At 42.1% G+C, this 24,208-nt stretch overlaps 1 protein-coding gene across 2 annotated transcripts; it reads left to right on the top strand.

Moving 5' to 3' along the window:
- The first annotated feature begins 12,176 nt into the window (after positions 1-12,176).
- Positions 12,177-22,907, top strand: LOC310946123 (mothers against decapentaplegic homolog 2). 2 transcript variants are annotated; one of them, XM_083912457.1, is made up of 11 exons: positions 12,177-12,337; positions 13,367-13,777; positions 15,202-15,291; positions 15,528-15,721; positions 16,774-16,908; positions 17,276-17,338; positions 18,405-18,458; positions 18,628-18,840; positions 18,981-19,118; positions 19,705-19,849; positions 20,642-22,907. In XM_083912457.1, exons 2-11 carry the CDS (start codon positions 13,542-13,544, stop codon positions 20,763-20,765), a joined length of 1,392 nt encoding a protein of 463 aa, XP_083768583.1. In that variant the 5' UTR covers positions 12,177-12,337; positions 13,367-13,541; the 3' UTR covers positions 20,766-22,907. The 2 variants fall into 2 exon arrangements, with proteins under 2 accessions (XP_083768583.1, XP_083768582.1); XM_083912456.1 differs by having other exon boundaries at positions 17,276-17,350.
- Positions 22,908-24,208: the final 1,301 nt, after the last annotated feature.

Below are 24,208 nucleotides of genomic sequence, written 5' to 3'. Positions count from 1 at the left end.
AACCAAAGCCTGGTCTTGTCTGAAGGAAAGGGTCAACACAAAGAAATAAGATGTTTGCCTGATTTTGGGAGATCATTTGTCATGCAGGAATTGGGAATGTTGATAACATGGCATTAAGTGATGTGAGCCCTTACCACTGACAGTCATCCAGAGCAGTGTGTCATCACTCAGAGCCACAGCAGCCAGGCCATCACCAGCCTTCAACTCTTTGTATCCAGAACCATCAAGTTGGACAGAGCCGATGGTCCCCAAACCTGGGAAAGAATCCAAGCTGTTACTACTTTATTCCACATCACTTCCCTACTTTTTCCGACAATCTGTAAAGTTCTTACCTGTGTCAGCCCAGTAAATTGTTGCCCCATTACTGGAGAAGACCAGAGATGTGGGCTGGACAGCATCCTTCCACACCACACTCCGCCCGGCACCATCCATATTGGCGCACTCTACAGTAGCGACTGTACCTTTACCCGGCACGCCCAGGTTGGTGAAACACACTCTTCCACTGGGAGGGTGGAGGGCGATGGACTCCACTCTGCCAATACCTTCCTTTATGAGAACAGCCGTGTGTTCAGCCGTGATGGAGGTGACCTGCAGGCGGGGCTGTTTGTTGCTGCTCCAGTAGATGTTAAGCGTTACCCAGTCCAGGGCCATGGCAGTGATGGTGTTGCCCAGAAGTTTTAGAAGCTGGCCCAGAGAGGACAGGTCCGAGTCCTTCAGTTTGAAGGAGCTGAGTGAAGTTGTGCCGTCGTCTGTCAAGAACAGAGTGCGGTCGCGTAGGCTGTAGTCCATGATGGCTGCTTCATTGACGCTGGGCACCTGCAGGGCCAGGTGTTCAGGCCAGCCCTTCAGCTCTACGGCTGTGTGTCGGGACTTCAAGTAGATCTACGAGGGTATAGATGAGATTGATAACATTTAACAAAAAGTCCAACTCATTCATTTTAAAGTACAGTATATTCTGTTGGAGATGAAGTGTAACTATGCATTATAAAGAAAACCTGGGTGACAGTGGAGGGAGACAGCATCAGCAGGAACGCTGAATTGACCAGACTGGAGCAGGTCAGGCCGTCCTCAGTTAGTGAAAGACCAGAGGGACACTTGCACACAGCCTTTGGCCCTGGGGCCAGCACACACATGTGGGAACAGTGCAGCTTATCACAGGGGCTCTTAATGCCTGTCTGGAGCAGTGGGTGGATGACCTGCAAACGAGTAGCGAACAGGAAAGTCTCGTTTTTAATTACATCTAGCACATATATAATTCATTCAAACACCAGTGCTGCCATTTTTTACATCAGCCACCTCATGAATTTTATCTTTTTGAAAAACAGGTTGCAATGTTATAGCTGTGAACACTTCACATGGACAGAAGTGACAGGTTCTCCATTTGGCTACACGTTACCAGCACACATCCTTAATTCTGAACATTTTACTCACCTTCACAGCAAACGGTTGTCTGAGTCTTTTCAGGAGAACTTGGCGGTTCTTGCCAGAGATTTTGTGAGCAGCCATCACGACTCGCTTTGTGGAATCAGACCAGTAGAGCATGTTGTTAAACACTGCCAGGGAGAACGGGTTGGTGGTCTCTTTCATCTGTAGAATCTGAATGACATTTATTATTTAGGCATGAGACTTCAATGTCTTGCTGTTTCTACATGAATTGTCATCTATGCTCATGTCATTTTGGTTCAAAAAACAACCCTCCCATGAGGTGCCCTTTGTGGGGTCAGTTACAAAGGAGCACTCGTAAGCTTAGCGTTGAGTTGTAGTGTTTAAATGGTTTTGAGAGCCTGGGCTGGAGACATCCAAACACAAGGAAGAATTATATCCAAGCTTAAAACCAGAGAACGTCCCCCTTCCAAAATAGTTTACCCGAATGTCATCTCCATCCAGTGTTGCAGATCCAATTGCCCTCAGCCTCTGATCTGTCCAGTAGACTCTGTCAGAGATGGCGTCCACAGCCACACCGCCCGGCCAGCCCAGACTGGAGTTCACAACTGCCCTCCTCTCTGACCCGTCCATCCCAGCACGCTCTATCTTCACTACATTACCAATCTCTGTCCAGAACATCAGCCTGGTAGAAAAACGATCACACACTCAATACTGGTCTTCAGAGTATACAAACACAATGTACAATAGTTTGGAGAGTGAAGTAAAAAAAAGAAAACCACGCTGACCCTTTCTGTGGCAGCAGTGCCAGAGAGCGAGGCTGATCCAGGTCTTCATCCAGGATGACGCTGTGGTCCGTAGCCTTCACCTTGGCTGTTGTCAATCTGATGGCCACAATCTGACTCTTCACGCCATCAATCCAGTACATGTTCTTCCCGAGCCAGTCCACAGCAACAGAGTCCGCCCTCACGCCTGTGGAAACAAATGGGGTCACTTGTCTTGAGGTCTTCTTAAACAGAACAGTGAATACCTATTCCTCTGCATCAGTAATAATAAATGCAGATGTCAAGCCATCAACACTCCAACCACCACCGACCTTTAATCAGAGTTCCTGTGGTCTTCTGGTCCAGCGAGGACCATCTGATGCTCTCGGTGTCCAGACTGCCCCAATAGACCCTCTGCTCCCTCCAGTCGTAATCCAGGGAGAGGATGGCCGTCTGGGCAGAGGAGGACAACACGTCTAGGCTGCCACTGCGCAGCCGAAACAAGAAGAGGTCCGTTTGGATCGACGACAGCAGGAAGGGTTCACCTAAGGGCGGAGATCACCATTATGTCATTATGATCCGTTATTGAAATGGTGGTTGATCAACAATTTCGTGACCTTTTTAGGTCAGGTTACTGTGCAACCAGACCAACTGTCTGGCTTTTTGGACAGAGCCCAGAAGGCACTTTAAGTGAGTCAGTCAAATAGGCAAGAAATAGTCTAGTGCACAAAGGGCAGCTTCACAATTTTCCACTTTTTTGTACAAACAAGATATACACATTGTTTAGTTTTAGGTGGTGCGAGTAAGTGGATTTTTCCCCATCTTCTGACCGAGCCTGGTAAGCGGTCCCATATGATTACACCTCTGCTTGGGTTAAGGGTGGGCGAAGCTTTACGGTCACAAATCTACATCTACCAATAAAAATTATATATGTGGGTATACTTTGTCCCGCCTTAACAGGTGCAACAGAGCTAACATGAGACGCAGGAAGTTGGCAAGCAATCACAGCATACATCAAAGAATAATTAATCAAGCCCTACAGCACCCTCAAAGTGATCATTTGTACATCAGTTACCTCCTTTTACCTTGAATTTTTAAAGAAGAAGAAAACGTTCTTTGCATGCCTCAAAGAACTTCCTGTTTTGGCACTCTACTCACCATGGAGCCGTGTGAGAAGAATTCAAGGTAAGAGTGAGTAATGGTAATATACAAATGATAGTTTCCTGTATTCCTTTAAATGTTCTATGATGCATCCCCTTCAGTATTTGTTCCATTGCCCTCTAAAGGACATAGTGCCAAAGGACTTCACCGTTGATCTTGCAGTGGCGTCCGCCTGCCTCCATTACGTAGCCTGGGTGACATTCACATTGGTATGAGCCTTGAGTGTTGGTGCACAGCTGACCGCACACGCCTGGGCTCCGGCCTTCACACTCATCAATATCAGCACAGGTCAGCCCGTCCTCCATGAGCCTGAACCCTGCTGCACACTGACAACGCTACACAGCAAGAAGAAGAAGACGACTTAGCAGAGTACCACTTTAAGTCATGACCCTAAATACACACTTCATTCTTGATAAAGACTTATTTTGGTCTTCACGTTATTCTGCTATTCACAATTCACTTTTCCGTTCCAAGCCGCCGATTGGCAGGACGTACTTTGACATTGTTAATGTCAAACACAAAGTTGGCGATTCAGTCCTCACCGTTCCCTGTGGCGTGCTGTAGCAGTTCTGGGAACAGCGGCCGCTATCTGCCTCTGCACAGGTTATCTGGCAGCTGCCTCCCTCGTCCGAGCCATCTGCACAGTTGGTAATGCTGTTACACACCAGCGTTGGATCCAGGCACTCCTGGCTGCCACACTGGAACTGGTGAGGGAGGCATCTCAACACACCTGGTACAAACACACACATTAAATTGGCATCCAGCTGTTTTATGCACAGTCTTCATTTAAAGTGATCTTGCATTTGTGCTGATGTCCCTGAGATCCATCGAGCCTGGTGCATTATGTGATACATTTATGATGAATGTTTGTATACCCGGCTGCAGCCAAATTTCCCCTTGTGGGATCATGAAGTTTGACACAACATTATGTTTAAAATAGACTTTTACAAGTATTCAACTACATGTTTGAAAACCTTCTGAAAGTCAATGAATGTGAACAGTTAAAGAATGTTCTTATGGGTTTAATATTGGTCTTATCCTGAAATTTTTTTCCTTTGTTTCCACACTATTTTCATCACTCGAGACTACTTTTGGGGACTTTTTGACTTTAGATATACACACAAACTCAGACAGGAGAAGTGGGAATAAAGAGGGATTACATAGAACAATAAATCCCCAGCAAAATTCAAACTACAGATTTGCAGTTAGTTGGTCATGATGACGCCATAGATATAGAATGATAGAACGGACATTGTTTCTATAGTCATTTACTAGTACAAATGATTGTTAGTTCACACATCAGTGGTGGTGCCCTAAAGTATGACGTAGCTCAGAGCAGACGTCACTCTGGAGACTGGCTACGTTGATTTGAAGTCCTTTCAACTCTTTCCATTTCTATGGATGACACCACTTAAAATCAAGCAGTTTAATTTCTAGTCCCCAATGGGTAAACAACTCCACCCCCATGTTATACAACGTTGCCTACAACTACTCACATTCGGTCTCGTCGCTGCCATCGTCACAGTCCTTCATGCTGTCACACCTCCAGGCTGCGGGGATGCACTTGGTCTTGGATTTACACAACCACTGGAACTCACCACAGTCAGGTGGAGCCACGGGACAATCCTAAGAGGCAGTGCATTATTTTACTGTCATCTGAACCGGTACTTCACATTTCAAACTGTTTTGAAAATCAAGGAAACAGGGAGGCAACGTATGTGTTTAAACAACTAAGAGTGTCTGGCTGTAAACCATATCGAGCGTTTGCCTAACTGAAGTGTTAATGCAGGAACCCTGCCAGCTCCATGAGAGCTGTCCTGACCCTGACCTTTGACCTACAGAGACAAGACTTGTGTATACTACACTTGTTTTATTGTAATATGTGTGCAAAATAAGTAAATATGGTCCTATAAAATGGGTCCAAACACAGAATACTCTGTCTACTTTTGCCCAACAGACTTGTGGTGTTGCATTAGACAGCCACCTTCTCATCTGTGCCATCTTTGCAGTCCTGATCTCCGTCACAGATCCACTCCTGCACAATACACTCCTTGCTCTGGGGGCAGCGGTGTTTGGTGGTGCAGACCGGTGCATTGGTGCAGCTCTCCTCGTCTGAGCGGTCCCAGCAGTCCGGGTGACCATCACAGACCATGGTGGCTGACACACACTGGCCACTGGTGCATTTGAACTCAGTGGCACTGCAGCCCTCATCAACTGCAGGGGGGTGACAAGGCAAAGATGTCATCATTAAAAAGTGTCCTATACAAGCAGAGCTGACTAACACAGCATAGTTCATTAACTTGTACGGTGACACGTACCACAGGTTGCCTCGTCGCTGCCGTCCAAACAGTCCCTCTCCCCGTCACAGAGGAAGCTGTTGGGAATGCACCTGCTCTTGTCATCACATTGATGAGTGCAGCCCTCCATCTGCTTGGCACATCCCAGTTCGTCTGAGCGGTCCTGACACTGAGGCATACCGTCACACACCTGGCTCTGCTCTATGCACTTCTTCCCGTGTGCGCACTGGAACTGCTCTGTAGAGGACACATGGCTTAATCAGGACGCTGGCAGGTTGAATGGGCCTTCAGAGTGTGTATAGTGCGCCCAGATATCTGGGCTAATCTGTTGTACGTAATGCCATTTGTACACACATTCACTACCCATGAGTGATTTGCAATTAGTCACCTCAGACACTAGGTTTTGACCACTTTCAGGACAATACAGTTGCCAATGACCCTCACTTAATGCCAGTTTTACATGGTGTGAAGCCAAATTGATGACTCTCTGCACCAACGTCCTGTACTTTTAATGCATTTTGAAGAAAGGTATTTAATTCTGATGTGCTCAACATGCCACTAGAGGGCAGTGAAGTCTTCTCAACCCAACATACACGGGGTCAAACCCACAGAAGCCAGGCAGCAGATTACCCGCTTCACATGTCGTTGAGCACTCTTCCTCATCTGAACCGTCTCTGCAGTCTGCTTCTCCATCACACACGTGGCTGTAGAGGACACACTCTGTGCCGTCTTTGCAGGGTTTAGAGCCCAAAGAGCACTTGACAGGGGACGACGGGCCAGCAGGCACAGAAGCCATACGGGTCCCTTCTTCCTTCTCATCTCCGTCTTCCTCTGTTACCAAATTAAACAGGTTAACATTATGATACAAGACTTTGCAACTGTGAAATATGGATGTGACTCCCTGTGAGAGATCTTTATTCTCAAGTCATGTCAACCTACCACAGTTGGCCTCGTCTGTGCCGTCCAAACAGTCCCTCTCTCCATCACAGAGGAAGTTTGCAGGGAGGCAGCGGCTCTTGTCGTCACAGTGGTGAACGCACTCCTCACTCTGCTTCGTACACTGCATTTCATCTGAGCGGTCCTGACACTGAGGTATACCGTCACACACCTGCTCCTTGTCTATGCACTTATTCCTATGAGCACACTGGAACTGATCTGTTTGGGGGCACACATGCACTGGACATAAGACAAGTTATGGTTCTGACAAAACACAAGTTCACCATTTTCACCTGCGTTTGAATTACTGATACATTTGCTCAAACACCAGATAGCATGTTGACACTGAAACAGACTTTATAATGATGGCCTACACTCACAAATTGAGGTACACTTAACTAAAACTAATGCAGCCTAATATAACAATGTTGCAACAACAAAAGAGAGCATCCTACCTTTATGAAGGCTTAAGTTCAGTTTTTGTTTAATCTGTTGGTGTGGATTCAACTGTATAATGACTTGAGGCTACAGTTGTTGGTGCTGTTGAGGTGTACAGCAATAATACAAAGAGCCTACCCTCGATCATAGCGCAAAAACTAAAAATTAATGAAAGTAGGATTTATTGCAGGGCTGTTGTACAAGACTGCCTAGTTTTAGCTAAATCTAAACTAGAAACAGTGCGTTTTTGCCCTGTTTAATCTCAGAGGGTTTAACATTTTACACTGTGTTGGGAAAAAAAAGAGCATCCTACCTTCACGAAGGCTCAAGTTCAGTTTTTGGTTGAGGTGTGGATTCAATTGTATAACAACCTTAGGCTGCAGTTGAGGTGTACAGCATAATTCAAAGAGCCTACCCTCGATCATAGCGCAAAAACTGAAAAAAACTATGAAAGTAGGAGTTATTGCAAGGCCGTTTCATCTAAATCTAAACTGGAAACAGTGCGTTTTTGTCCTCTTTAATCTGACAGGGTTTAACATTTTACAGGACCGGCTACTTCACAACTCGTGTTCAGTTGATTTTCAGACATTTCAGACGAAGACATTTCAGACAAACACGTAAAAATTCTGAAAAAGGTCTGAAAAAAGGGAATAGGCAGAAGCTAAAGCTTATAACGCCTACCCTTTAAAATACTTAGGTAGCTGCTACACACAGGTCAAAAAGAAAATGCGTTTCCTCTGAAATCTCAGTTTTTAATGGAGGAACAAGTCACAAAGTTGGTTTGATGACTTTATCCATTGTGTAATGAAGAGTTTCATTCACCCTGGAGGATGGCAGAATCATCCAACATGAAAAACCCCAAGAATACACATCAGATTTGTACTCAATCACATGAATGTCCTTATTTGTTTTAATCAATATACAATGACATGCATTTGAGTCATTAGGCCAAACGATGGCCACACGTTTCAGTCATTCAGCAACACAAACCATGTGACTGAGTAGGTCAAAGCACACTCAAAGTAGAGAAAGTAGTGCCAAGTAGTGTGGTTTCCAGTCCAGTACCTTCATTACACCCTGTTTCACATTCCTCTTCATCTGAACCATCCTTGCAGTCAGGCTCTCCGTCACACACATGGTTGTAGAGGACACACTCAGAGCCATCTTTGCACAGTTTAGAGCCCAGGCCACACTTCAAAGGACTGCTTTCAGCTGAAACGACTGTTCGGGTCAAACAATGTCCAAAAGTTAAATCACAGCAGAGAACGCACACCTCACTGTGTTCCTGATCTGAGAAAGATCACTGGAGAAATAAGAACGTGTAAACTTCAACCAAGGTAGTTTCTGTAGATGTAAAAGCAGTTTTGCTACGACCAGCTCACCTTGCAGGGGTCCTAACAACTGCAATACGACTGCACAAAGGAGCAAAGCACCCATCGCTACAGATAAAATCAAATGGAACCAAAGCTGCCAGGATCTAGAGCGTCTCATTTTATAATGATACCAGGTGAGGCCACTGCGACCTAATTAAACACCTGAGGGAGGGGAGGGGCTACTGGTCCTTGCCATATTATCCTGAGCAGCTGCAGAGGTCCTTGCGTCAGACATGAATGTAAGTAAAAAACATTTAAACTCACACTGGACCTCCTCAAAAAGCAATAATAGTAACTTTATTTGTATAGCACCTTTAATAACAGCAGTTAACAAAGTGTTTTGACGTAGTGAAAATCTAAATACACACATAAATACAGTGTTTTTAAGTTAAAATCACAGGAAGGCAAGTTTATTATTAAAATAAGAAGTGATTTAAAAGAGGACAGTGAATCAGCTGTTGAGGTTCTTGCGTCAGACATAAATGTAAGTAAAACCATTTAAACTCAGACTGGACCTCCTCAAATAATAATAATAGTAACTTTATTTGTAGAGCACCTTTAAAAACAGCAGTTAACAAAGTGTTTTGACGTAGAAAAAATCCAAATACTCACATAAAAACAGTAAAAATAAAACAAATAATAATGATAAAGTCCAATGAGGTAGAACTTAAGCATAAATTACACATCATTGTGTAAAAGTGGACAAAGGACAAAGGAAATTATTATTATTATCTTGTTAGTTAATATAACTTGCTTGCAAAGAAAGAAGAATAATGAGATAAAAAGATTTATAAAAGTTAAAATCACAGGAAGGCAAGTTTATTATAAAAATAAGAAGTGATTTTAAAGAGGACACTGAATCAGCTGCAGAGGTTCTTGCGTCAGACATAAATGTAAGTAAAACCATTTAAACTCACACTGGACCTCCTCAAATAATAATAATAGTAACTTTATTTGTAGAGCACCTTTAAAAACAGCAGTTAACAAAGTGTTTTGACGTAGTGAAAATCCAAATACTCACATAAAAACAGTAAAAATAAAACAAATAATAATGATAAAGTCCAATGAGGTAGAACTTAAGCATAAATTACACATCATTGTGTAAAAGTGGACAAAGGACAAAGGAAATTATTATTATCTTGTTAGATAATTAATATAAGGTTGCAAATAAAGAATAATAATGAGATAAAAAGATTTTTAAAAGTTAAAATCACAGGAAGGCAAGTTTATAAAAAATAGTTTTAAGAAGTGATTTAAAAGAGGACACTGAATCAGAGACATAAACAGGGATAAAAGATAATTGTGACAGATTAATAAAATAAAAAAGTAATGAAAATGAACAATGAAAATGAAATTGAATTAAAAATATTAAAGTGGGAGCACAGATTTATAGTTTTGATAGTTATTAGCAGAAATCCACCTCCAGTTCTTTCATAAGAAGCACAAAAAATGGGTTTTACTTTGGCATTAATTAAAAAATATTATTTTTCAGATGGAGCATCAAGCCAATTTTTTTACTTTATTTGCATATTATATTATATCATATCTGTTATAAAAAATAGAACAATTGGTTTTGTACTCGACAACCAGAAGAATGTATATAAAAGGCACTTAATTCTCCTTTCAATAAACAAAATGATTTTAAATTATAATGTCATACATAACATAAGTAAGAGTACTAGATACACAATAAAATGAAAAGAAAAAAAAAAATAAATAATAAATAAGGCAAAAATTTGTACATACAAAGGAAATTAATTAAAAAGTGGGCTAAATTGTTAAATTTCTTTGGTATAAGTATATTTCTTATTATTAATAATTTAGATGGACTCGAAATAGTTTAATTTGGAAGGGAATCGAATTTGGAGACTTTAGTTTTATGGCTATGAAACTTAGTGAGTTGACAATCCACTGTATTATTTTTGTTTTGTTGAATTAAGTGATTGTACAGAATGTAACTCCAAGCTTACACGGACACTCCCAGAATAAATGCACAATAGTTTTATCTTTAATCTTACAAAACTCACATTTATTATCCCCATCTGCAAACCTTTATTCCTAACAGTTCAGTACATAAGGCTCTATCGACAACACAATAAGGTACAAACATGAATAAAGTAAACAGTGCAGTGGATAATAAAGTAAAGACATTTAAGGCTTTTAAGGCAGTTTAATTAGTGGAGAAAGGTTTTAAAAATGTTATATAATTGTTGTGCTTTAGTCCCATTCATCCATTTCCACATCTGCAAACTTTATTCAGAACACTTCAGTACACAATAAGGTACATAAATTAATAAATATAAATAAATAATAACATATATAATAAAGCACAAATATGTAAGGCTTTTAGGGCAGTTTAATCAGTGGAGAAGTGTTTAAAATGTTATATAATGTTTGTGCTTTAGTCCCATTCATCCATTTCCACATCTGCAAACTTTATTCAGAACAGTTCAGTACATAAGGCTCTATTGACAACACAACAAGGTACAAACATGAATAAATAAACAGTGCAGTACATAATAAAGTAAAGCTATTTAAGGATTTTAGGGCAGTTTAATTAGTGGAGAAGTGTTTAAAAATGTTATATAATGTTGTGCTTTAGTCCCATTCATACATTTCCACATCTGCAAACTTTATTTGTTTCAATAAGGTACATACATGAATAAATACAAATACAATAAATAAACAGTGCAGTGGATAATAAAGTAAATATATTTAAGGCTTTTAAGGCAGTTTAATTAGTGGGGAAGTGTTTAAAAATGTTATATAATGTTTGTGCTTTAGTCCCAGTCATCAATTTCCACATCTGCAAAACTTTATTCAGAACAGTTCAGTACACAATAAGGTGCATACATGAATAAATACATATAAAATAAAGTACACAGTTCAGTACATAATAAAATAAACACGTTTAAGCCTTTTTTTATTTAAACAAGGGGAAACAGTTTAATTAGTGGGGAAGTGTTTAAAAATCTTGTTTAATTTTTGTGCTTTAATTCCATTAATCAATTCCCACATCTGCAAACTTTATTGTTTCAATAAGTTACAAACATGAATAAATACAAATAAAGTAAAGTACACAGTGCAGTACATAATAAAGTACAAATATGTAAGGCTTTTAATGCAGTTTAATTAGTGGAGAAAGGTTTTAAAATGTTATATAATGTTTGTGCTTTAGTCCCATTCATACATTTCCACATCTGCAAAACTTTATTCAGAACACTTCAGTACACAATAAGATACATAAATTAATAAATACAAATAAATAATAACATATATAATTAAGTAAAGATATTTAAGGCTTTTAAGGCAGTTCAATCAGTGGGGAAGTGTTAAAAAATATTATTTAATTGTTGTGCTTTAGTCCCATTCATCCATTTCCACATTTGCAAACTTTATTCAGAACAGATCAGTACATAAGTACAACATATTGACAACACAACAAGGTACAAACATGAATAAATAAACAGTGCAGTGCATAATAAAGTAAAGATATTTAAGGCTTTTAAGGCAGTTTAATTAGTGGGGAATTGTTTAAAATGTTATATAATGTTTGTGCTTTAGTCCCATTCATCCATTTCCACATCTGCAAACTTTATTTGTTTATTTATTATTACAATGCAATAAGGTACATACATGAATAAATACAAATACAATAAAGTACAGTATATAAATGTTTGTGCTTTAGTCCCATTCATCCATTTCCACATCTGCAGACCCTGAACCAAACAGACCAATCAGCCTGTGCAGGGGCGGGACTAAGAGCCCGCACGTAGCCGTCTCCCTGTTGTGTTGTTCCGGTCTACCTAACCGAGCCAACGAGCCCCAGTAGCTCCGGTAGCAACTTGAGAGGAGCTGCACAAGCCTTGTCAAAAACTAGCTGCGGTACACACACAGTTCAGGCGTTTTTTAATGCCAACAAGGGGATAAGAGGACTGCGCACATCTTTAGCTCTAAAGGCGGATCTGTGGACTTATAAACTGGGGTAACTACTTAAAAGATTTTGCCTGTTTTCTCGACTTTGGAGCCTGTTTGCTGGGAGAGCCGGAGGTCCGTTAGCCAGCGGGAGCAGGGCTCTCTCCCCCTCAGTGTGGAAGAGTTCGTCCAAGATGCTAACTCATTTTGGAGCCGTGTTTGTATTTGAATAAAAGTCGCAAACGTGAATTAGCTGCGTTGGGGTGAGACATTACACTGTAATGAAATGTCTGAAGTGACATTTTGTGTTATTGTGGTAGTTAAAGCCCGGGTGAGCTGACGTTAGGGGGGAAAGTAGCGCGACCTGACTGTTGCGCACAGGATCACAACAAAAGGATTCATGATAACAAGCTGCAGCTAGCTTACTGCGGCTAGCTAACGTTAGCACACCTAGCTCCTCCGTGAAGCTGCTCACTTAGGTTAACTTTAGTTGTTCTCTTCTTGTATTCAACTTGGACTATTTCACCATGTTTCTGTTAAACACCCAGATAACGTTAGTGAACTTATTGTTGTGAAGTAGCCCCACCACCCTCCCCTACATGTAAGTTAGCAGCCGGCCTTCCGTTGGTGTTAGCACCGGGGGGGCCTGTCACTAAATACTCTCCTTGTTCGTGTTTATCAGATATCCCTTGTTGTGTTATTCATTATGTGCTTCAGTAGCCGGTCGTGATTGCTTCTGTGTGCTGAATGTGGCAGTGTGAGGCACACCTACCCCGTCTGATCACTTTACAAGTGTGCATGCTAGCTAGCTAGCCTGGATGTCCAGCAGTGTTTGTGACAAGCTAACGTCAAGTTGGACATCTCTGCTTGTTCAACTCACCTGATGCCTCACACAGGAGGTAGTTATGTAATGTTAGCGATGCTGCTGTCAAAGCAATCTTACTATATTATCTCCTATTGGAAGTTTCATTAAGTAAGTTAAACAGCTACAGGTATTTTTGGTGTTGTTGTTGTTGTTTTGATGAGGTAAGACGTGGTTGTCTCTCAGTGCCATGTTTTGTTTGTAATGCTGTACTTTGTGTGTGCCTTTTCTCCGCAGGTGTCCATCTCTTTTCCGTTTACCTTGCTAGCACTGGCTTCAATCCTGTGACTCTTTGGTCACGAGAGGGGCCCCCCGTCAGAGCAAGGGCCCAAACTGCAGCTCCAGGTCCCCTCTGTCTCTGTGTGAGAGCTTGCGTCGAGTCCTCTGGAGACTCCCGGCTTGCCCAGCTAAGATGTCCTCCATCTTGCCATTCACCCCTCCTGTGGTGAAGAGGCTGTTGGGCTGGAAGAAGTCGACCAGCGGCCCAGGCGGAGCGGGCGGCGGCGAGCAGAACGGGCAAGAGGAGAAGTGGTGCGAGAAGGCCGTGAAGAGCCTAGTGAAGAAGCTAAAGAAGACAGGCCAGCTCGATGAGCTGGAGAAAGCGATCACCACACAGAACTGCAACACCAAGTGTGTCACCATCCCCAGGTATACTGGCCAACACTCGATTGCTGCTCAAACTAGGGTCTGAGAAAAAAGCTGCCGCAGTTACACGTCTCTACACATTAGTGTAGTGCTTAGTCGAGACCTCTGTGTAATATAAAACCATGACACCTTGGGCTGGTGACAAAAGCTGATCTCTTTTCTTAATTTTGTTTTCAGTTTCCTGTGATTATTAGGAAACGATAGTGTCAGAGGGTTTGTTTTGGGATGCAGAATAGTAGAACATGAAATCGCTGTTTGTTTACAACCGTATTTACAGTTAGATAGTGTGTAGCACGCTCGTGGGGAGAGAGACATTAAAAGGGCGGGAGAAGATGTTCTCCTTATCAGCCAGCCAGCCTTGATGGCCCAGACTCACGTTCAGTGGGAACACCGTGTTAACAGATTCATTCGTCACTGATGTGCAGCCAAGTACCACGTCAGATGTTTGTATGTCTACAGATAGCCGGCTGGTTGTTATTGCCTGAGAATTGTTCTAGGCTGCACCGTTGTATGTTCGTAGCGATACAGTGTTTATCTGAATGAAATGATTTCTTGTAGAGGATATGGACATGAGAGAGGGTGGGTTACAAACACAAAATAATGCCAGATTGGGGCATTGCCACCAGCCATACTTCTGTTGCTACAATTTGACCGTAAATGGGGGCGCTTGTCTTCCCTGCTCGCCACTTTAGCAGGTACCCATTCAGCATTTTGATTGCTTATACTCTAAACACCTAGTTTCCTGCAGTGGAAATAGCTATTGAATTGAAACTGCAAGCTGCTGGTGGACACAAGTTGGTTTCCTGCCCTTTCATGAATCAGACAATTGCATTTTTGAATGGTGGTTGAGATCCCACCAAAGCATTTAAGCCGAGTACATGTCGTTGTGTATTTGTAGCATTTCACGTGTAGGATTTGTTATTGTCCTGTTTTTATTCAGAAGCGACTAGTCTCATTTGTCCTGTTTCCACGTCTTTAATTCCTTCTGTTTTGTCCGTTTATCTTGTGAATGTTGTGAGATTTTCTTTCCCAAGGTTGCCTCCTCTCTTTCTCCTCTCCTTTTGTGCCATTGTTTGTTTGAGTGTCTCCAGATAAGTTCTTACATAAACAACTGTAGCGAAAAGTTTCGAGTCTTTCTAAGTGTTTGATGCAATGCCGCTGCTCCTTGTCTCACTCATTGTGTGTGTTAGCAGAGTCCATGTTACGTTTCTTTTTCCTTTATTCTGTCAAAAAGGCTTCTCTTATTTAAAGTTCCCATCTTTCATTTCCACTGCTGAAAATGAATTTGATGTCATATTTTGCCATAACACTCTAATAAAAGAGGCCTTTTAATGTTGACATTACCCATACTGATATTTCTGAATGAGCCATGTCCCATGTTTATCATTTGTTTTTTGTTTTTGTTTTGTTGTTTTCTCTGTGCACAGCAATTGCTCTGAAATATGGGGACTGAGTACACCAAATACGATAGAACAGTGGGATACATCAGGCCTATACAGCTACCCTGACCAAACCAGGTGACTATCCTCAACTATTGTATGGTGTTGCGTACAACTTTGATGTGGGAGAGTTGTCATTACAATGTTGAAGGTGACGGACGTTGAGAGCATCTTTGTTTCTCGTTCTCGTATCCACTCAATCCAACCCATCTCCATTTCCTCCCCCCCTACCTGCCATATTATGTGTGACCCTCTCTCCCCCCTGTGTATTTTCTGCCCATCTCACCACCATCTCCTGTTTGCCGTTCATTCAGATCCCTGGATGGCCGCCTGCAGGTCTCCCACAGGAAGGGGCTTCCCCATGTTATCTACTGTCGTTTGTGGCGGTGGCCTGACCTCCACAGCCACCATGAGCTGCGCGCCATCGAGGCCTGTGAGTACGCCTTCCACCTAAAGAAGGATGAGGTCTGCATCAACCCCTACCACTACCAGAGGGTGGAGACCCCAGGTGAGAAGACGCTGTCCAATCTCTTTGCTTTCCTGTGTCTAATGTATTATTGTTGCATGATTGTTTAAATCTGTTGTCTCCCACTGAAACTTCGAAAGCTAAATGAAATACTTAGAAGCAGCATCTTTAACTAATTCTTCTTTGTAGAATTTTATTGAACTTCCCAGTAACCATAGTGTGTGATGCACAGCTTTTTTATTGGAGGAAACGCCTTTTTTAAAGTAATTTCGAGAAACGTGCTTGTTGAAATTTTTGCTATGCACTAAATATGAAGCATCCGGGGTGTTTTGCTTAGCATTAAGACTTTAACAGTCCAACAATTTGTCTACCGGCAACTTTAGACACTCATTCATTAACACAAAAAATTACAATTTGTGGTTTTATGGGAGGGGGACTACCTGGATTTGTGTGATCATCTTCAGGTTGCAAGGCAATTCCCTGCACCAAGAAGTAGTCCCGCAACCTAACCCCCTGTAAAAACACATATTGTAATTTTTTACACCTTGGGTTTTGTACAGATTAAACAAACAGAATCTAGTGTAGAGTTGCTGCCCCCATGACCCAACCCCAGATAAGCTGTTGAAGATGAGATGAGATGAATATAGTTATGTAATTGGTGAGCTTTAGATTTGCTGATGGGACATTTTTTAAATAGAATCTTTTGGTTTCTCGGTTTCCAGTCTTGACTACTGGCTGTAGCCTTAGACGGCATATAACAAACCTATATGACAGTGTCGACCTTTACATTTAACTCTCAACAAGAACGAAACAGCAGGAGCAGGGCTTTCAGTGTGGAAGAGCTCGTCCAAGACGCTAACTCATTTTGGTGCTGTGTCTGTATTTGAATAAAAGTCGAAGTGTGTCACGTCAGTCCATCATTAAAGTCTGCGGTTAACCAACAAGCCCTTAATCAGTTTAGATTGAATTTTCACTAGTGTGTTTTTTTTCTACAATAATGAAACATTCACTTTTTTGCATTAAAAGTGTCCAAAACCAGCTGCCAAACATGTAACTGATCTCATCTCTTCTGACACCTTTACCCAACACCGTAGTGCTGCCTCCCGTTCTCGTGCCAAGACACTCGGAAATCTTGCCAGAGCTGCCACCTCTGGACGACTACACTCATTCCATACCTGAGAACACAAACTTCCCCGCAGGAATCGAACCTCCAAACAACTATATACCAGGTGAGTCCATCTCTGCACTCGCTGGGAGTGACTGTATTTTGCTATGTACTGAAGGGTTACGTAATGTGACAGTGAAGAAACTGTAATTCTAGGCTTCTGTATGCAGTGTAGTGCATGTTATCTAGCTTGTACGTGCTTAAATGTACAGTTGTCTCTGCTTTTTAGTCATACTGATGTTGTATTAATCAAAGAGAAGCTTGTGATTCTTCATATTCTGGGTTTAGCTGTAAAGGTCCTCTGCTTTAACTATTGACATCGCTTCCAGAAAAAAAATTATATTACTAAAACATACGTAGGTTAAACAGCCGTATTAAATTATGATAATGTGCATCACAGCTCATTGTCTTCTCCCCTCATCATTTAACAGAAACGCCTCCACCGGGCTACATCAGTGAGGATGGGGAGGCCAGCGATCAACAGATGAATCAAAGTATGGACACAGGTACCCTAGACTAGCAACTCCTTCTCCTTTCCCCTGTGAGTCTCCTTTCCCTGTGAGTCTCCCCCGCCTACAGGTTAAATGTGTGTGTTCATGGACTAAATCTGCTAAAGACGCATCAACAGTTGACTATATTCAGAGGAGAGGCTTTATCCGTAGCAGCCGTCTGAGCCTCAGAAGACCAGATCATCGTTTAGAGATTTGGAATGATGAACTGCAGATCGATTTTTATTTGATCAAAGTTCAGTTTTTCCCCAGTGACTCAGTACTTACCTTATGATCTCCCCTGCATTCGAAGCCAATCTTGCATCAAAGATTGATGACAATCCCAGAGAGGTTGCGTCTCTGTGAATTACCCAGTCCAAAGCTGATGTTAACATCCTATTAGGGAAATTGCACGATAGTCTCTTTTGAGTTTTTCAAGGGAAATAGATTTGGACAATTTAGGAAGTATGGTACGCGCTTTGTGTCCCATTGATGGAATCCACTTGTTTGTACCCTGTCACTTTGGCTGACTCTAGATTCTCGGCCTCAGGCCTTGTTTAGACAGGGACGATCTAGAAAGGAGACACAAAAGTGGTGTTGCGTTCACACTTTTTATTCTGCGTTTAGACGAGCGTCTTTGGGGAAATATCTGCGTGCGTACGGTGACGCAAAAGTGTGTGAAATTCGTTGTAGTATGCACGTCAGGTGGCTACCACTTCTGTGTTTTAAAGCCCCAAAAACACCGTTGCATCTAAACTAAAGGCCCTTCTGATAAAATATTTTTTTGTTTTTACCCGAGAGCGTCCTCGGTTTCATTGCATCTTAGCTCTTTGTTCAATCAAAGTGAGTAATACTTATATACAAACTGTATATTCAACAAAGAAAGATGCAGGTTGTACAGACGAGGCTTTTGTTACGGCCACAGTAACCCACTCTAATGCAGATTGATCATGTTTACGGTGTCATTATGGCATGGCTTTCATCATAAGCCTTAGATCTCCTCCACCTGGTACCCATGTCCTGGCCTCCTGTGAACCCATCCATATCAATGACTCCCTGTTGTCTTTGTTAGGTTCTCCAGCAGAGCTCTCCCCCAGCACTCTGTCTCCTGTCAATCACAGCATGGGTAAGAAAACAGTACAGAACAATTAAGCATACCGTGTATTCATACATCACAAGTTGGCACCTAGTTAGATTATACACACAGACATCTGCAGTGCCTTCATCATCCACATATGAACAGTGTTGTGTGAAAAAGTGATGGATGGAATAACTGACATTATCCTCTGATGTAGACCTGCAGCCGGTGACTTACTCCGAGCCGGCCTTCTGGTGCTCTATAGCCTATTACGAGCTGAACCAGCGCGTGGGGGAGACGTTCCACGCCTCTCAGCCCTCGCTGACAGTGGACGGGTTCACAGATCCGTCAAACTCCGAGCGCTTCTGCCTAGGCCTGCTGTCTAATGTCAACAGGAACGCCACTGTGGAGATGACCCGGAGGCACATAGGTATGGCACGGCCTCGGGTAGCTTTACAGCAGCTAATCATCATCAGTTTGTTTAAGCTGTGCCACTCATCTAGTCCTACATGTCGTTCCATCTTGTTCAATTCAGAGCTTGTGTTCTAGCATCTCTGTCTGTCTTTACAGGAAGAGGAGTTAGACTCTACTACATTGGAGGGGAGGTATTTGCTGAGTGCTTGAGTGATAGCGCCATCTTTGTCCAGAGTCCAAACTGCAACCAGCGGTATGGCTGGCATCCAGCAACAGTGTGTAAAATTCCTCCAGGTAAAATGCTGAAGATGTTACTTGTGTAGCAATTAGGGAAATGTGTAGAAACTGACAGTAGGTTTAAGGTACTTGTTGGAAAAAATCTAATTCTAGACTGGATAGCTTCTGCTCATGAATATATGTAAATAAGGATGATGCTACGAAGGCCATACCTACCCAGCAGACCCACCATACTGTGCCCTAAATCAAGGTTATGAAGGTATACACCATATTTGTGGCTGATAGCTGCTGTAGTCTGCCTGCATTCATACCGTCAAAGGATTGTAACAGACCAAGAGTCATGGGAAAACACTTTCTCACACCTATCACATCGTCCCCAGAAACCTCTCAAACCACCTCTGCCGTATTATCCACTCCTCTGCCACTGATTTGTACGCCAACTGTAACCCAACTGCCACCAGTTAGGGCCAACTACAGCCAATGATGCCGAACACACCACTAAATCTCTGGGCATTAATTAGCCACAGATGACAGGCTACTGCTAACCAAAGACCAAACATCACCTTGGTATGTCGAGGCCTGCGGAGACACCGGGATAACCCCACATTAAATGCTGACCTGTTTACTTCTTTCTTCCTTTTAGGTTGTAATCTAAAAATCTTCAATAATCAGGAGTTTGCCGCCCTGCTGGCTCAGTCTGTCAACCAGGGCTTTGAGGCGGTTTACCAGCTCACCAGGATGTGCACCATCCGCATGAGCTTCGTCAAAGGCTGGGGAGCAGAGTACAGGTGAGCACCGCCAACGACAGCCTAATGTATACATGCTACGTATTTATTCTGGTTTGATTGAGCTCAGTTTTAAACATTTGAGAAGCTTTCACTAATTTCCCTTTTTTGTAGAGGTCAGGGTTCGTACAGGTGCTTGATATCCTTACACGAATACATTCAACAAAGAAACCGGCCCTTACAACAATCAAAATCAAATCAAAACAGGAGGTAAAACTCAATTAAAATGATAAACAAACTTTGGCTTTCGGCTTAAAATTAGCAATCATCGGTTGAGAACTGTGTCTCGTCTGCGTCTTTCCAACCCGCCTTGTCCACACAGGCGCCGTTGTGGCCTACAGGACGCCGCTAGGTGGCTGCATTTACACTAAAAATAAACAGAAAATAAAAAACTGGCTCTAACACGTGCTAAAAGACTTTTCCAATACAGTGCTTAAAACAGCGACCCCTGTTGTATTCACGTAATTTCTTCGCTGCTAAACTTATTCTCCTCCGCTCCTCTGCTCGTCCTCTTCCCTCTCTCACGTTATTCAGTCTTTCCTTCAAACTCAGTGCCGACTAATTTGGAACGAAGACCCTCCTTGCACAGAGACGGACAGATCGAGAGCTCTTGTGACTACTGCAGAGTAATTTGTCCCGTCAATGAAAGCCAGTTGTAAACTTTTGCCACCAAGGACAGCAACCAGGTGTAGGCGTTAGCATTTTGTCCAGTGGGAAAGGGGCTCTTGTAGCCTGAAGCATCATAAGGCTACGTCAGCACAGCCATTAAAACGTGCGTCTGTCTTTGTTTTGCAGGCGGCAGACCGTCACGAGCACTCCTTGCTGGATCGAGCTGCACTTGAACGGCCCCCTGCAGTGGCTGGACAAGGTTCTGACCCAGATGGGCTCCCCGTCTGCGCGCTGCTCCAGTATGTCCTAAAACAGCTAAAGATACGCCCCCCAAAAAAACGCAGCCCATTACATGATCATTAAATTCTAAACTTGTGAGTCCTTTCATGAAAAAAATGGAAACAACCCCCCACAGAATGAATTGTTCTGTAACATCCTTCATAGTATTTGTGGCCCAGTTCCACATCCCTCTTTTAAACCTTACACACACACACACACACACACAAGAACAAACGCACCTACACTGTTGCACTCACACACACACACACACACACACACACACACACACACACATATTCAGTGAAAAAAGAAAAATTGGCACTTTGTTACCCATCTATGTCATGCACCTTGTTAAATTGCTTTCCCCCAAATCCTTAATATTAGATCTATTTGTGGTACAAATGAAATGTATATTGGTTTTTAGTCCAGGAAGTAGGGGAAATACCAAAAATATCTGTGAATAGTTTCTCAGTATTGAAGATCGCTTGTACGAGTAACACAAGCTTGAATGCAAAAATGATTTTTTGTTCGTTCCAGCCCGCCCCCAAAACCGTCGCTCCGAACCTAAAGTTTACTTTTCTCCGGGGAAACTCGGTCCCCGTCTTTAGTCAAGGGGGGAATCGGCTCGGTGAAGAGACAGACGATGGCCTTGGTGGCTGTTCTCCTCCCTGAAGGGAACGCCACGACGTGTTTATGAAATTTGAATTGACTTCGCCAGAATGGCCCTTTTTTTTTTTTGTAACTCGACGTGTGTCGTTATAAGACATGCTTCTTAACGGACGAATAGGAATGTTAGTTTAAAAAAAAGAAGTAATTCCAAAAAAACCAAACGAACTGCAAACTCGATCTGGATGTAGTTTAATTTCTTTGTCATTATATGGCAACCTACATGTCCTTGGTTTAGTTGATTCACATGCCCACTGAACAGGCCAGGCTCTGCGAGGTGTACTGGGCAGGGACCAGAGAACATCAGCTGTTGTTTAACGGCTCGTCGTTCTCTTTTTTGACTCGGCACCGGGAGCCCTGGCGCTCTCCGAGGGCGACGCTCTAAACGGCTCGCCGGGGAGAAATTGAAGGTATCAATGAATTCATTCTGTTTTTAGCCTATATCCCCGTTGTTTTGCTACTTTTTTGTATACTCATGTATTTTTATATATAAATATACTTAAAAATGTTCTCTGTCGTTCACTTTTTATTAAAGTAATATTTTCAAGACCACAGCTGTTTCTAAAGAGACGCGGAGGGAGGGCGTGGATCATTCCTTCGTTTTCACCCAAAAGGTTTAGTTTGACTTATTTTTCCAATCGCTTTTGTCTCGGTAAAAAACACAAAAACAAAAACACACCTCACTGCCCCACATGACGCGTAGCCTGTTTCTACCCTTTGTTTGTCCAAAGAAATCCGGTGCATTTAAAGTACACGACAACAACAACAGGTTCGTCTGAATCCCCCGAACCGACCGCAGGCATGTAAACCTTTCTAACGGCCATTCGTTCATTCACTCATCTCTTCACCCTTTCTTTGAAAAACACACGTGACCTCTTGTAGCCTTTCGGTGCTTCGTCAAAGGGGGGGTTAAGGTCAACCGGATACAATTGGCTTTTAAAAATGTTACAGAGACACGGGAGGAGCGCGGTTTTCCTCCCGTGTGAGAAGAAGAGCGAATGTGCCTGCACACTGGGACATTCTGTGTTAATGTGCGTGTTGTATTTGTTCTGTCTTTTAAAATACAGTATGTACAACGAGGCTTATTAGCTTGAACTCTGCCATTACTTTCATTACGTGGCTGTTGCGAGTTTAACACGTCCCCCCCCCCCCCCTCCCCCTCCTCTCCCCTCTTTTTGATGTAAATGTGTTTACCTTACGGCACTAGTGATTGTACTTTAAGTGCACCTAGTGAGGTTTGGATTTGGGGAACTGAACCGTGTGTCAGGGTCCAGTGTTACATTGTTTTTATCTTCGGCCTACAAACATATGAATGTGAAAAAATACATTACAAAAACTGACGTGGACCAGACGTACATATGCATAACAGTAGTACAGTATGTGTGTATTTAACAGTAATCTTTTTGCAAAGCAGTCAGTACAGTAGATGTCGCAGTTGTTTTACCAGTAGAGGGCGGTATTGATAGAGCAGTTCCTTTTTTTTTTTTTTTTTTGTTTCTGACCATAAGCTTCTCAGGCGTGTGGCATATTATGCAGACTTCATAAAACACTAATAAAGATTTTTATTCTCATGATTCTGTCTGTGGTGTGTGTTTCTTGGTTGGAGATATTTTTATTTTATTTATTTATTTATTTAGCACAATCTCAAAAAATACACAAATACTGACAAAGAATACAAATAACACACAGTGCAGGGAGAGGCAGAGCACCCAGTGGGCTTATTTGAAGCTAAATAATGTTAAAATGTCACAATAGATCGATAGATAGATAACTTTATTTATCCCCGAGGGGAAGTGAGGTCATCGTAGCAGCGGTACAAAACAATCAGAAATACTAAAAATAAGATAAAATATAAAATACAAAATATGAACAACAATAAAATAAAAGTATAGTATCACAGATAAACCCTATATTACAATGTGCTATGTGGATTTTGGATTGTGGATTTTTTTATATTAATATAATATTTAATATAAGGAAACACAAAATTAACATACAAAAAAATAAATGGACTCGTACTTATAAAGCGTCTTTCTAGTCTTCTGACTACTCAAGGTGCTTTCACAGTGTTTGTCACATTCACCCGTTCACACAGACATTCACACAGATGGCAGTGGACATCTACAGACCATTCACACCACATTTACACACCCATGCACAGCAAGGGGGGGGGGGGTATTCGGGGTTCAGTGTCTTGCCCAAGGTCACTTCGACATGTAGGAGAGATGGGGATCGAACCACCAATCTCTCAAATGGAGCGCGACACCATCCTCCACTGAGCCACAGTCGCTCCTAGACTACATGAAGTAATGTTAATAGTAACAAATTATATATAATAACATCAATATTAAAGCAAAGAAAGTGAGTATATAATATGTAAATGGACATCTATCCATCTATCTATCCATCCATCTATCTATCCATCCATCATCCATCTATACATCCATCTATCCATCCATCCATCCACCTCAACCAACTACAGATTTAATCACTGCTTACATGTTGATTCATCAGTGATAAAGGTCCAACAACAACAACAACAACAACAACAACAACAACATTACACTGACAGAGTCTATTCTGCATAACAAATGCTTTAAATGTTGATACACTTTTACTTATAAAACAGTGTTTTTAAAGTTTCATTGTTCTTTTTATTCAAAATACTAAATAAACACTCTGACTACTGTTGTTGTTAAGGTCCACAGCCTGAATTGAACAAGATTAACTGCATATTCTTCAGTCACAGGGCTCAACCAGAACCAGCTGTCGCACCGTTTGACCTTCCTCGGCCACCGTAGCTGCGTC

Source organism: Echiichthys vipera (genome assembly GCF_963691815.1).
Source record: "Echiichthys vipera genome assembly, chromosome: 4".
Lineage (NCBI taxonomy): Eukaryota > Metazoa > Chordata > Actinopteri > Perciformes > Trachinidae > Echiichthys > Echiichthys vipera.
The sequence above is the reverse complement of the archived record's forward strand: the minus strand, read 5'-3'. Positions and strand labels throughout refer to the sequence as shown.